The 15,093-nt window shown below is 42.9% G+C and overlaps 1 protein-coding gene across 2 annotated transcripts in view; it reads left to right on the top strand.

Annotated features, from left to right (window-relative positions):
- LOC143130694 (ras and Rab interactor 2-like) overlaps positions 1-15,093 on the top strand; it is a 55,126-nt gene that overhangs the window by 13,159 nt on the left and 26,874 nt on the right. Inside the window, exons 2-5 of one of the 2 annotated variants that reach the window (XM_076290004.1) lie at positions 1,941-2,108; positions 10,533-10,642; positions 13,027-13,231; positions 14,538-14,649. In XM_076290004.1, coding sequence (XP_076146119.1) covers positions 2,055-2,108; positions 10,533-10,642; positions 13,027-13,231; positions 14,538-14,649 — 481 coding nt within the window. In that variant the 5' untranslated portion in view covers positions 1,941-2,054. Of the gene's footprint in view, positions 1-1,748; positions 2,109-10,532; positions 10,643-13,026; positions 13,232-14,537; positions 14,650-15,093 lie in introns of those variants that run through there. The other variant, XM_076290003.1, reaches the window with a different exon arrangement.

Here is a 15,093-nt window from a genome sequence, read left to right as displayed (position 1 = left end):
CACGAATTGTATATGCACCCGAGGTGTCTACTTTATGCGCGTGACTCAAAGGCTGGCAGACACAGTAGCAGTAGGCAGGCATATTGATCATGAAATCATAATTTTCTTGATTTGAATGATAATTGTTTCATTTATTCATTCATTGATGTCACTTGTTTACGTTATTTATTATGTAAAAAAAAAAAAAACTCGATTGGGGGCCCCCTGGTGGCCAGGAGGCCCCAAGCAGCCGCTTAGTTCGCTTATGCCTCGGGCCGGCCCTGGTCATACGTATGATTACTGTGAATGTGTGTGTGTGTGTGTATCTGTTTGTGCACATGTGTGCACATGAACTGGGTTAACATGACCCCTGGAGGCAAATATACGGAAAAAATGGTCATCCTAGGCCCTACAGTTCTCAAGATATTCACAGAGAACTGTGTCTGGCCTACCCTCCTTTCGGGGGGTCCAGTCCAGCGGGGGGGGCTACAGATCAAAACGAAAAATGACAGTTCCATGCTATCCATGTGGGGGTACATGCCCACCAAGTTTTGTGTACCCCGGTCTTTCAGTGTCCCGGGAATCCTTGGTCGTGTACGTCACTAAATGTACACATAAATTGTTTTATTGTAAGGCCCCCCATGAACGAAAGTACACAAAACTTGGCATGCATTCGGAGGGTGTCATAATGATCCTACAATTTCAATTTCGTGCAGTTTTGACCATGTCAGCCAGAGATATTGTGATGAAAACACCTAATTTTTTGCTTTTTAATTTTTAACTAGGTGGCGCTATACATGAAATAAGTGGTAATGGGATGGGTTGACATGGCCCCTTGAGATCAACATACAAAAAAAAGGTGGACCTCCTAGGCCCTACGGTTCTCGAGATATTCACAGAAAACTGTCTCCGGCCACCTACAGGCCAGTTGGTGTATAGTAACATAAATTAATTTATTGTGTGGCCCCCCATTAACGGAATTCCACGAAACTTGGCGTGCATTCAGAGGGTGTCATAATGATCCTACACTTCCAATTTCGTGCAGTTTTGACTATGTTAGGTCACAGATACCTGCGATTACAACACCTCATTTTTACTTTTTTGTGTTTAACTAGGTGGCGCTATACATGAAATGAGTGGTTATGGAATGGGTTGACATGGCCCCTTGAGATCAACATACAAAAAAGAAATGGTCCTCCTAAACCTTACGGTTCTCGAGATATTCACAGAAAACTGTGTCTGCCCTACCCTCCTTTCGGGGGGTGTAGTCCAGCGGGGGGGCTACAGATCAAAACGAAAAACGATGGTTCCATGCTATCCATATGGGGTTACATGCCCACCAAGTTTCGTCTACCCCGGTCTTTCAGTGTCCCGGGAATCATTGACAGAAATTTGGACATGCGAAAAAGAAAAAAGAAAAAAAAAAAAAAAATCTGACTAAACCTATATGACCGCCGCTTCGCTGCGCGGCGGTCATAATAATTAGGGACTTTTTCCATTTCACAGGAAGTACAATACTATGAAATGATGGTTACATTGCCTGACTAGTGTTCCTCTTTTGCCACGAGCACACATGTACACACACACACACACAGTCATACAAACACACACTATCTCTCTCTCTCTCTGTCTGTCTCTCTCTCTTCCTCTACCTTTTCATGTACACACACACACACACACACACGTGTTGATCCACACAGGAAGCTGTGTGAGGACAGATAGCATTATCACAGTTGAGGCCAGAGGAGAAGTCAAAGAGGCGTGAAAAGACCAGACCAGACCTGTGTGTTTTAGTCAGTAAGCCAAGTGCATCGGAAGCCTGTCTTTGTGTCTGAGACCAGTGTAAGATAGCTCACTGACCGACCGACTGACTGACTTGAGGTCAGGACTGGACTATCATGTTTTGGGATCAACCCCCAGATGAGCTGGAGCTGGAGGATGATGGATGTTGTGATCTGCAGGAGTGGGAGTGGGAGCAGGTCGAGACGGAGGAGGAGGAGGACCAGGAGCAGCAGGAGGACCAGGAGCAGCAGGAGGACCAGGATCAGACAGAAAGGGAGGAGGAGGAGGAGACCATGAGGCCCAAGAGCCTGCCTAGCCGCATGGACCGGAGGAGCAGCTACTTTAAGGTGAAGAGACAATGAGTGGGTCTCTCTCTCTCTCTCTCTCTCTCTCTCTCTCTCTCTCTCTCTCTCTTATATGTCTCAGATAATCAGATTATAGTTACATAATTGTTGAAGATTACTTGATTACATTTTGTTTATGTGTTTCGATACATGTACAGGGATGGACAAAAATACATCAGGATGTAGTATATGTAAAATAAAATACCAAATACCCTCTTTTTAAATGTATCAAAATAACTACAGAATATTGTAGCCATAATGTATCAAAACTAGATGTACCGCAGAGCGGTACAAAATATGACCGCCGCCCAGTCCAGCACATTTTTTCCACAAAAAGAAATCACGCTGAAAGGCCTATATGATTCTAACTGTCTCACTAAATTGCATTATCCACACTCAATTCTCACTGGTATCTGCTAGACAACAAGTACCAAAACATGATTAGTTCATAGATTTTCACATGTAAAATTCATTTTATACAACCCCACCTCCATCTTGCCTGTTCATAATTCTGAGAAATTCTTGATTGTTTGTGTTATGTTTATGTTATGTGTGTGGGTGTGTGTGTGAGTGTGTGTGTGTGCGTGCTTGTGTGTGTGCCTGCGTATGTGTCTGTGCATGGAAGCGTACATATGTCTACTGTGTGAGTATGTGTCATGCGTATGATTACTGTGTGTGTGTGTGTGTATCTGTTTGTGCACATGTGTGCAAATGAAATGGGTTAACATGACCCCTGGAGGCAAATATACGGAAAAAAATGGTCATCCTAGGCCCTACAGTTCTCAAGATATTCACAGAGAACTGTGTCTGGCCTACCCTCCTTTCGGGGGGTCCAGTCCAGCGGGGGAGCTACAGATCAAAACGTAAAATGGCGGTTCCATGCTATCCATGTGGGGGTACATGCCCACCAAGTTTTGTGTACCCCGGTCTTTCAGTGTCCCGGGAATCCTTGTTGGTGTACGTCACTAAATGTACACATAAATTATTTTATTGTAAGGCCCCCCATGAACGAAAGTACACAAAACTTGGCATGCATTCGGAGGGTGTCATAATGATCCTACACTTTCAATTTCGTGCAGTTTTGACCATGTCAGCCAGAGATATTGTGATGAAAACACCTAATTTTTTGCTTTTTAATTTTTAACTAGGTGGCGCTATACATGAAATAAGTGGTAATGGGATGGGTTGACATGGCCCCTTGAGATCAATATACAAAAAAAAGGTGGACCTCCTAGGCCCTACGGTCCTCGAGATATTCACAGAAAACTGTCTCCGGCCACCTACAGGCCAGTTGGTGTATAGTAACATAAATGAATTTATTGTGTGGCCCCCCATGAACGGAATTCCACAAAACTTGGCGTGCATTCAGAGGGTGTCATAATGATCCTACACTTCCAATTTCGTGCAGTTTTGACTATGTTAGGTCACAGATACCTGCGATTACAACACCTCATTTTTACTTTTTTGTGTTTAACTAGGTGGCGCTATACATGAAATGAGTGGTTATGGAATGGGTTGACATGGCCCCTTGAGATCAACATACAAAAAAAAAATGGTCCTCCTAAACCCTACGGTTTTCGAGATATTCCCAGAAAACTGTGTCTGCCCTACCCTCCTTTCGGGGGGTCCAGTCCAGCGGGGGGGCTACAGATCAAAACGAAAAACGATGGTTCCATGCTATCCATGTGGGGTTACATGCCCACCAAGTTTCGTGTACCCCGGTCTTTCAGTGTCCCGGGACTCATTGACGGAAATTTGGGCATGCGAAAAAATTAATAAATAAATAAATAAATAAAATAAAATAAAAATCTGACTAAACCTATATGACCGCCGCTTCGCTGCGCGGCGGTCATAATAAAATACTGTATTTTTGTATTTTGAAAATACTCAAAAATACCTTTTTCAATGGGGCATGGAATCACTATGTAAATCAGCTTTTTTATCCCAAACATTTAGGCTATTAAAACTTGAATAAGGCTACATATGGAATATTGCACACCAGAAATTCAAAAACGGTTCAAAAGTTCTAAACAGGCAAACTCATGAGCAGGGATGGATTACAGAAGGAGCCTAACGGGCCCAGATGTTCAGGGATCCCTGAAGCCCAAGCCTCTGTGTGAAGTCACTACTATGTTCTCCAGCCCTGATATCAGAATAGGTCCCCTCTGTCAAATAACATAGGTTATGTTATGTGATGTGTCTTAATCGGGCCCCTCAATCATATAACATTATTCACCATATATTATTCTCCTTGTTATCTAAACGGGGCCCCTCAGTCAAATAACACAGGTTATGCTACAGTATGTGTGATAATCATGCTTTGTAATTGCCATCTTTTTTCACAGCAAGACACCTTAAATGTGTTGATGGTTACAGAATTTGTAAGTCTCATTCTGTCATTTACAGTCTGTCTGTACTTGGACAAAACTTGCCAGAAGTCATAATTTAAGGGGGTATTGCCTTTTAGCACAACCAACCGCGACCCAGCTAGAGAATAAAATGGACGCCTATTTTTTCCACTTGAGTGGTTCTGTAGAAATACAAGACAAGTTGGTAGTCATAATTTGTGTTTAAAAGGGGAAGTAAAGGCTACATGTGTGTTGTGATAATATAGTAGAACTAGGGTGACCACCAACCAGATCGGACATGTTGTCTATAAAGAGAGGACAAATTGGCCAAAATAAGGACACCCCCAATGTCTGCGATGAGGTGTAGCGGCTGACATCATAAACCAGTAGCCTACTGGCGGGAAAGCTCAGAGCGGCTTTTAACTGGAGTTTAAACGGCAAACAGGTATGAAACAGGTAGGGACAGGAGTAGGCCTACATCTATTGTCAAGACAGTAGGCAATTAGGCTACTGTACCCCAGAATACAACAATAAACTTCGGAAAGACAAACGTTTGTTTCATAGTGAGCCTCAATGACTGAATCATGGATTTATCTGTTGTCAGTTGAGTTCATTCACTGCAGCTCTAACACAGTTAAACTGCTCGTTACAAGAGCAAGCCTAGCCAAAATATTTTTTGCCACCTTTTGACCAGTTCTTCGTCTGAGAAGGTGAAGTAGGCAAATATAAAACAGATGTAAGACTAATAGGCTACCAGGGGGGATTTTGAACTCGCATGTTTCATGCACTTTGGGACAAAAAAGACCTTTCTCGACATCAACAGATGTTAACCGACACACCAGCACAACCAGCAACGTTTGTTGTGGGCACGTCAATCAATACAACCAATAGGCCTACAGCAAAATAGCTATAACCAAAGCAAAACAAAAAAAACTAGACTACTGAAAAGTATAATAGGCAAATATAAAACAAACTGTTTGGTTTGTTCAGTAATGAATAATGTGTGCGGTTGCTGTGCTAAACCTGATAACTTGAAAAGGCTAATTTTAGATTAGGCCTACTTTGGTCAGAATGTAGCAAACACATCCTTCCATATAGAAACTATTAGATACTGTTGGAGCATTTTAAATACACATATACTGCCATTAAGACATTTCTAATATTAGAAATGCATGCATTTGACAGCTAAATGCACTGTGGCAAGGTAGCATCCTATCAGGTTTATCACAGCATAGTAGCCCAATGTAGGAAATGTGTTTTCTCCCCTTTTTGGGCCCTCACCGTCGACTTCAAGGCAGCAATGCCTGGAAGGCACTAGGGTTAGGCAAGGGTTAGGGTTAGGTTTAGGATTACGGTTAGGGTTAGGTATGGCAGCGCTGCCTTGAAGTCGACAGTGGCAGCAGTGCCTTGAAGACAACGGTGGGGGCCCAAAAGACCATCCAACTGTATAATTCAGACGAATGGTCACCCTAGACAAACAATGCCATTAGCTATGCTATCATTGTGGCTAACATTGTTTTACTGTTGGACGTAATGTTAATTAAGCTGGAAAGACAATACGGGACATTTAAATGAAGGATCAATCTCTCTGTTTATTAAACGTGCTGTGGGGTGGGTGGCAGTCATTGTCCACGCTGGCTCATCCTGCTCAGGGTCTGTTTGTCTGCAGTTGTTGTGAGTGTCTCCAGCTCATTGGCAACAACAGAGCAGCTTATACCAGCCTGTTCAGTTGCCCAGCGTCCCTTTTCTTAATAGTAGTCTAACGCAGTGAAGGATGAATGTTACAAACGGCCTGACCTGAACTATATGCCTTTTTTCAGTTTCCCCATGTTTCTGGTTTTGATCATGTTTAGGAGAACTGCAGTTCAGTTTATAAGAGCCAGAGTTAGAAGGGAAAAGAGGAATTGAAAAGTTGTATGGTTCCATTTGAAGAATTGAGAACGTTGCAGTGAATTTCAGGTGGTGGGTTAAGGTCTACAGTAGTTCAGTTCCCTAGATGATTGTCTATAGTAGTATAATTAGATCTAGAGGAACCCAAACTTTGAACTCCGGTGATGGTGTGTGTGTGTGTGTGTGTGTGTGTGTGTGTGTGTGTGTGTGTGTGTGTGTGTGTGTGTGTGTGTGTGTGTGTGTGTGTGTGTGTGCGCGTGCGTGCATGCGTGCGTGCGTGTGTGTGTGTGTGTCCCTGTGTGTGTATGAGTGACATCTCAGTAGAAGAGATCAGAGCAGAGATTATTTTAGTTGTAAGGCCACAGTGTTGTAGGGTAGGTCAACACTGCTGTCACGCTTTGCCTCTGGGAAGCTAGGCTGCCACTTTTTTGTCCTGTGCATAGGTGTCAAAGGTTACATAATTAGTTTCCAGTGGAAGGGAAGACGTAATCTGTTTTACAAATCATTTTGAACAGGAAATGGAAAGATGTGTCACTGTTTACAAAAGTCACTGTCTGAATAAGTCTACAAAACTGCTACAAAACTCTTCTGGAAAAACAGAAACTCCTCAGAAACTACACGAGAATGTAGATTTTCTTCGTTCATCTCTCATTATCTGTCCTCTTTGGCTCCATACAATCATTCTTCTTCTCTCTTCTCTTCTCCACTCTTCCCCTCCTCTCTCATCTTCCATTCTCTGTCAGTGAAGAGCATCCCACTCCATCTAATCCCCCATGTCCTCTATAATGCCTTCACCCATAAAACATGAAAGCTAAGTCTCTCTCATTTGGCCTGCCCATTTAGAGCCAGCCTGGCGACATCACTGGACCTGTGGTCACTGAAATTTAAACACTAGTGAAGTGAATGTAGGTACAGTGCTGGTTTTGGATAGAGGGGGTTTTATTTGTTATGCCTGGTGCCTCTGACGCTTTGCATGGGTTTCAGTTCCCCATTAGAGGGGCTGTGGTGTGAATGAGGGGGGTGGATGTTTGTTTCCTGACTGTTGTTTGGCTCAGTGACTAGAGTAGCACAGAGAAGCCAAGAGAAGACTGGTTTGTCAAGCCTGTGTTTGGGCATGTGTGAATGTATGCACCTGGATTTGCATGTGCTCTTGTTAGCAGTGGCTTGCTTTCTTTCCATCTGTCCACTCTGTATTTCTCTGTATATCTCTTCTCTCTCAATGCTCCCCCTTCCCTGTTTTTCTGATTGTCTTTTCTTTTTCATCAATCAATCAATCAATCAATCAATCAATATGTATTGTAGCAATGCAAGGTACTTAACAACAGCACACCCAAACAGCAATATGCAAAATAAATAAATAAATAAACGAGACTGTAGGATTCTCTGGTTGTTGCGTTGTGTTTGAGTTCTAAAGTTCTTTATTGAAGATGGTCAATAAAGCTTGACGGCGGGATCAGGATCGGCGATTAGATGATGATTTATTGTAGATGGTACAATAATGAATAACAGAACACAGGCTAAGTCTCGAACAGTAAAACTGTGCAGAGTCTAACAGTTGTGGTTGTTGTTAGAAGCGGCGGCTGAGCCTTCCGACAGAAGATGCTCCTTGGTTGCTTCCTCGATCCGTCTCCAAGTCAAAACCTAAGACAAAGCCTGTTATACTAAAACATACAAACGTCAATCATGCCAACGTGGCAGGTGACAACCAGTGCACAAAACCCAGCCCTGGCCAGATGGAGATACTAGCCCGAATAGGCAGACATGCTGTCTCCCTCGGCCCATGTTATCACTGATGTTCCTCGGATGTTCCTAAACATTGGCCTGTATGACCTTCCTGCTGGTACACAGGCCTAAGGCACAGTTATGTACAATAATATGGACCTCTCCCTGTTGTATACTACACACAGAAGTAACATATGAACACATCAGAATACAGTAAGAATACCCCAGAATTCTACAGTCCCCCCTCTTGATCAATCAAAAAACAGATTTTTTTATAGATCAAACAATTGCAAACAGAGTCTGATGTGTCCTAACAAAAAACAGAAAAATAATAAAACCAAGCATTACTTCTCAGGCACTTTAAGGAAAAGAAAAGAAGTGCAGGCACCTTGAAAGAAAACTTAAAAACTGATTATGTTGCTGATGATTATCTCACATTCTAAGGGTCAAAAGAAAAGTAAAACAAAGTCTTTTGGAAGTTAAGGAAACCGGCCGGCAACAGTTCAGTTCAAAGGCAAAGTCTCTGTCCCAGATGTTCTGGCTCCCGGCAACCTCATAGGCACATGTGGAGTGAAAAGAAAGAGCAGTATCAGTTGAAGGATAGTCATGGAAACAACAATATATATAATTATCTATTATAGAGGTGTAGCATCCTCCCAACCCTTGTCCCCCAGTGAGTCCCCGGTTAACCCGTTGCTGCGTGTTCAGCTCCCTCACGGGTGTCCCCAGAAACTCACCCCTAGAACCACCATGGCATAAATAAAAGGACCAGTAAGTCTCAGTAGAATGTGAGGATTAACACAATGGTTATGACAGTACACCTTCAGAACAGATACAGTACATAGACAAATTACATTGATTGATATTAAAAAATAAAGAAAGAGAAGATGGTTAAATATAGTATAAACAGTCATCCTCCCTGTCCTCACACCCTGTCATTTTTTCAATATTTCATTTCAGGCCATCAGTCTTATCTCCCTCTATCTCACTCTAACCCATAAATACCTCAGGGCATTTTCATCGACATCAGTATTTGCTGACTTTGTGTCAGTATTTGCTGAATCTGTGTCATTTTCAGTGTTAGTCAGACTGAATAGGGCTCCATCATTGAAGTAGGCCTGACACACTTTATAGCAGCAGGGATTTATGGGTTATGGTTTACAGTCCATCAGGTTTCTTCCTCTGCAGCTATTTGCACTCTAACAGTAAACACTGCCCTCTATGGGTCAGATTTGATCACTGCAGCTTTAACAGCTGTAGTCTCTGGCCTGAGTCCTCTTCTAACTTGGCAGTTGAGACGATGGCCAGTGTGCTGGCTTCAATCACGAAAACGGGAGACAGCGTAATGGAACAAAGAGTTTTTCTTTTTCCTAAAGTGAAGGTCAGTTTGGAGAAAAGTGTTGACACCAAAGCTGCTGTAATGTCAGCTAGAGTTTGTGGCTGTGTTTGTCTCAGCAAACAGAAATGTAGATAAGTCATGCTTTTTGTCATGCATTAGTCTGTTTTTAGTTGCTTTTTTCCCCTCTTGTTTTTTTCCATTGCAGTGGTCCAACAACCCAGTTGACATGCACATCTATACTAGTCATAATAGCAGGATAATGTGCATTATATACTGTAGGTTGACATGCACATCTATACTAGTCATAATAGCAGAATGATATGCATTATATACCGTAGGTTGACTGTGCTGCTTAACAGAGTAGTAAACAGATAGATATAGAGCATTTCTAGCTGCTTAACAGAGTAGTAAACAGATAGATATAGAGCATTTCTAGAGATGAGATAGAAATGTGTACAACACATGTCCTGTGTTAGAGAGGAGACGTGCAGCTAATGCCTTAACGTGGTGGGGTTTCCCATTTCAACATGACCTGATGCATGTTGATTCCTGCCCAGATACCTTTGCATGCCTGCTGGACTGGACAATCAGGCCTAATTAAGCTGGTGCAGGCGTGTTGTGGAAGCCTGCTGGATGGGGGACCCAGGGGAGGTCGATGGGCTCTGATTGGAGGAGAATGTTGTGCCCTGGGCTGGTACTTTTCTGGGTACTTTTCTTTGGGCTTTGCCTCTTTTCCTGTCCTTGTTGTAAACATAGGGAATACATGGAAGACGACAAACCCTTTATCCTAACACACCAACTTTGTCTCTCTTTTTCTCTCTCTTTCTCTGGATGGACGGACGGATGTTGCTCATCACCACAAAGGCAATAACAGGGCAGTCTGTGTACTCACTTTACGCCGACACGCTCTTTGAGGTCGTTGAGACGCCGCGTCAGTCCGTTTCCAGATCCTTTAGATATTCTCGGCTCTCCTTCACTTCCTGGTCCTTACAGCCCCATAGCATTCTCTCTTCTCTTTCATTCACTCTTTTTTCTCTCTCTCTCTCTCTCTCTCTCTCTCTCTCTCTCTCTCTCTCTCTCTCTCTCTCTTTCTCTCTCTCTCTCTCTCATTGCTGGGGGGCCGTGCAGCTGGTGGAGTCGTTTGCCTCGGAGCTGGGCGAACTGGAGCAGGAGATGGGGCAGCTGCGTCCAGCGCCGGGCAGCACAGTGGACTCAGATGGACACGTCCTCCTGCAGGGGTAAGAGCAGCCCATTGCACATTCATTAGGCCACCTAACCCTTAAAGGTGTGGGTTTTTGAACATTCTAACATAAGATTCCGTTCCGCAACAATTCAAGGTTCTAAAATGCTATGTTTCATTCTATCTATTATGGCTCTGGTTTCATTCAATGAACCCAGATATTCTTTAGAACATTAATTTCCCAACATTCCTGTTACACCGGCGTGACGGTACACCTTTAAGGGATAAGAGTGTGATACTGTGTGGTTAAAGGTGCCATGTGTAAGAATTGAGGTAAAAATATCCAAAAAATGAGCTACACGCATCAAAAGAATGAAAAGAAATAAGGGTGATGATGTCATTAAAAAACTAGATGTACCGCAGAGCGGTACAAAATATGACCGCCGCCCAGTCCAGCACATTTTTTCCACAAAAAGAAATCACGCTGAAAGGCCTATATGATTCTAACTGTCTCACTAAATTGCATTATCCACACTCAATTCTCACTGGTATCTGCTAGACAACAAGTACCAAAACATGATTAGTTCATAGATTTCACATGTAAAATTCATTTTATACAACCCCACCTCCATCTTGCCTGTTCATAATTCTGAGAAATTCTTGATTGTTTGTGTTATGTTTATGTTATGTGTGTGGGTGTGTGTGTGTGTGAGTGTGTGTGTGTGTGTGTGTGTGTGTGTGTGTGTGTGTGTGTGTGTGTGTCTGCGTATGTGCCTGTGCATGCAAGCGTACATATGTCTACTGAGTATGTGTCATACGTATGATTACTGTGAATGTATGTGTGTGTGTGTGTGTATCTGTTTGTGCACATGGCAAAACTTGGCGTGCATACAGAGGGTGTCATAATGATCCTACACTTCCAATTTCGTGCAGTTTTGACTATGTTAGGTCACAGATACCTTCAATTACAACACCTCATTTTTACTTTTTTGTGTTTAACTAGGTGGCGCTATACATGAAATGAGTGGTTATGGAATGGGTTGACATGGCCCCTTGAGATCAACATACAAAAAAAAATGGTCCTCCTAAACCCGACGGTTTTCGAGATATTCACAGAGAACTGTGTCTGCCCTACCCTCCTTTCGGGGGGTCCAGTCCAGCGGGGGGGCTACAGATCAAAACGAAAAACGATGGTTCCATGCTATCCATGTGGGGTTACATGCCCACCAAGTTTCGTGTACCCCGGTCTTTCAGTGTCCCGGGAATCATTGACGGAAATTTGGGCATGCGAAAAAAAAAAAAAAAGAAAAAAAAGAAAAAAATCTGACTAAACCTATATGACCGCCGCTTCGCTGCGCGGCGGTCATAATGACAAGGTATAGTGCTGCAGAGATATCATCCTGAATTAGCATGCTAAATTACTAGACACAGCCCGACAGGTGTCATAATACCAGTTTCGGCCATGGGAGGCGGTATGCGGGCAACATAACCGCCAGCCAAACTGCAATACACGTTTCTTGGTTGTTACTCTAGGGTAGACCAACTCACTTTCTGGAGGTATACTGCCCCCATCTTTTATGGTATGTGAAGTATGAATTGATTTTTTGGCGGACATTACACATGGCACCTTTAATAAGGGCTTATACCATAGACAAGTATCAAAAGCATCCTTCTAGAGCACGACTTGAACAACAATGTGATCATTTATGTAAGTGTGAGTTGTGTTTTGAATTTAATGTTTTGTATAACTCAAAACATTAAATATTTATATTTAGTGGATATTTAGTAACTCTATCTAGTAACTGGCATTCTATGAATTCTAATATATGGGTAAAAAAGAAATCCGCACAGTACCTCCTGTTGCCACTAGAGGGTGTAGAGATATGTTGACATTCCTCCCTTTCCTTTGCTTTTTTCTGAGTACCTATTTATATTCTCTCTTTGTGCCTGTTCTTCAATTGATTATTCAAACTGGGAAACTGTGTTGTCAATGCATTCAACACAAATATATAAATGTACAGATGTTCATAGTGTGTGACTCAAAGTGTCAGACACACACACACACACACACACACACACACACACACACACACACACACACACACACACACACACACACACACACACACACAGATATGTACATACAGTATATGTATAGTGTGTGTGTGTGTGTGTGTGCACATGCATTAATCAAATTCAAATTCAAAGTTGCTTTATTAGCATGACTGTATGGAAACAATGTTGCCAAAGCTATTGTTACATACAATACAACATAACATACAAAACATAAAACAATAAAAGAAAAACTAATCTCTCTCTCTTCTCTCTCCCACTCCATCTCTTTCTCTCTCTCTCTCTTTTCTACCCAATCTCTCTCCCTCTCTCTTTCATCCCCCAATCTCTCTCATTCCTTCTCTCCTCCCTCTCTCTCTCTCTCTGTAGGCTGGATGGGCTGGTGGGGGAGATGAGTGGAGTCTACCTGCAGCAGCCCCCCCAGGGCCGGCTGGATGAGCAGGACTGTGGGTACGATTCGCTGGCCCGGCACGTGAGCGTGCTGGACAGACTGACCACCACACATCCCATATGGCTGCTGCTGTCGCTTAGCGACCAGGAGGTCACCCGCATCCTTCTGCAGCAGTCACCTGGGGTAAGAGAGAGAGGTAGAGAGTGTGTGAAAGAGAGAGAGAGAGAGAGATGGAGAGAGAAGGAGACATGAGAAAAGATGAAGAGAGGAAAATAGAAGTAGTGGGAAAAGATGGAAAGATGCTAGGACAATGAAATGAGGTCAACGAGCTGAACGGAAAGAGTGGGCAGTGAGAATGAGAATACATGGAGATGTGGGAGCAATAACAAACTGTGACCTTGAGGTGACCTTCTTAAAGAGGACAGTGGTCTTTCACAGCAATGAAGAACATCCCTCCTAAAGCACTTCACATAGTATCTTAAAGGCCCCCTAAAGAGTTTTTTTTTTAACTTAAATTAACATTTCCAAAATCATTTTGATGGCACATAAAGTCTTACTAGGGCAAATAGCACTTCTGCTACACTCTGAGCAGGTCTTATCGCTTGTAAAATAGCCACAGGAAGTTTCTGTTCGGGTAGAAACACTGACCCCCCTTCAAAATCGAAATGGAAAAGAGCTGCTATGCTGAAGGAGAGCAAATCTTCTTTAGTGCTGCTGTAAAGGTAAGTTATACAGTATGTGCGGAACAGTTTGCTGAATGCATCATTATGTAAGGGATATTGTATAGAACGCCGGTCATTATCGGGAAAATAAGTCCCGACAGGGCGAACCGGTCTTGTTCCGCCCTGAAGGGAAATATTTTCCTAATAATGCCCGGCGTTCTATACATTATCCCGCTTATTACACCGCTACTTGCCATAACTAAATAATTAACTCCCCACGATATGAATTTAGCCTACATAGCCTAGCCTATTTGTTACCGTTCATCGTGGCATTTGCTGAGAAATAAATAGTTCACAACAACACACGCTGAACTTGAATCAAACATTCTTTAGAACACAGCTGATCAACCGTCTGCTTTCACTTTTGAATAAAGTTCCAGTCCTTGCGTAGTGATATAAAAGACGTATCAGAAGCACAAAACCCGTTGCCATGGACAGCGGTAATTATATGTTTGCAGCGGTAATTACATGAAAATATTTTACCGTAGAACTTTGGGAAATCCCATTTAAGCCAATGGAGCGTTCTACTTGCCTTGTGAAGAGCCGTGTAATAAGTCTTGGTATGCAACGGTAACCACAGTTTTTGCACCACATACAGTACTCACTATCTCTTGTGGTCTCTTCAGGACCGTCTTATTCCTCAACAACCTTCAAGGTCATTCTAGGTCACAACCTCTACATGACCCTCCAGAGGTCAGAGGTCATGGTAGTGCCGTGCTGTAGCTAGCTGTGTAGCTGACTGATGTGTCTGTGTGTCTGACCTGCAGGCGTTCCTGGTGAGGAGGTCGTGTAAACTGCAGAGGAAGGTTCTCTCAATGCGCGTGGACGGTTCCTGTGGCCAGCCCATCTGTGATTACCCTGTGAAGGAGAACCAGTACAGTAAGAATCTGTGTGTGTGTGTGTGTGTAAGTGTTTGTGTGTGTGTGTGTGTGTGTGTGTGTGTGTGTGTGTGTGTGTGTGTGTGTGTGTGTGTCCATGCGTGGGTGCGTGCGTGCGCTTGTGTGGGTGCTTGTGTGTGTGCGCGCATGTGTTTGAGTGTGTGAGAGAGAGAGGTCTGTTTAGTGTTGTGTGTCAAGAGACAGTGTAGTGGATAAAGAGCTGGGCTAGCATGCATGTAGCCTGAAAAGTTGCCTCAAATGTTGTCGAATTTGTAAATGTGTTAAAAGGTATAGAAAGTCCTCACTTTAGATGAGCTCACAAAATATCCTTAACTAATCACTTGTAACTCTAGAGTTAATCATTAATTATAGTATTAGGAAGTGGATTATAAAACAAGTATTTACACCCTACCTATTCATTAGTGTATGTGTTGGTTCATTGATT

Source organism: Alosa pseudoharengus, unplaced genomic scaffold, assembly GCF_046254945.1.
Source record: "Alosa pseudoharengus isolate Yale_2024_CS ecotype anadromous, Long Island Sound unplaced genomic scaffold, YU_APseudo_1.1 YU_APseudo_1.1_scf_1, whole genome shotgun sequence".
In the NCBI taxonomy this organism is placed as follows: Eukaryota; Metazoa; Chordata; class Actinopteri; order Clupeiformes; family Clupeidae; genus Alosa; species Alosa pseudoharengus.
This window is presented reverse-complemented; position numbering and strand designations above follow the sequence as displayed.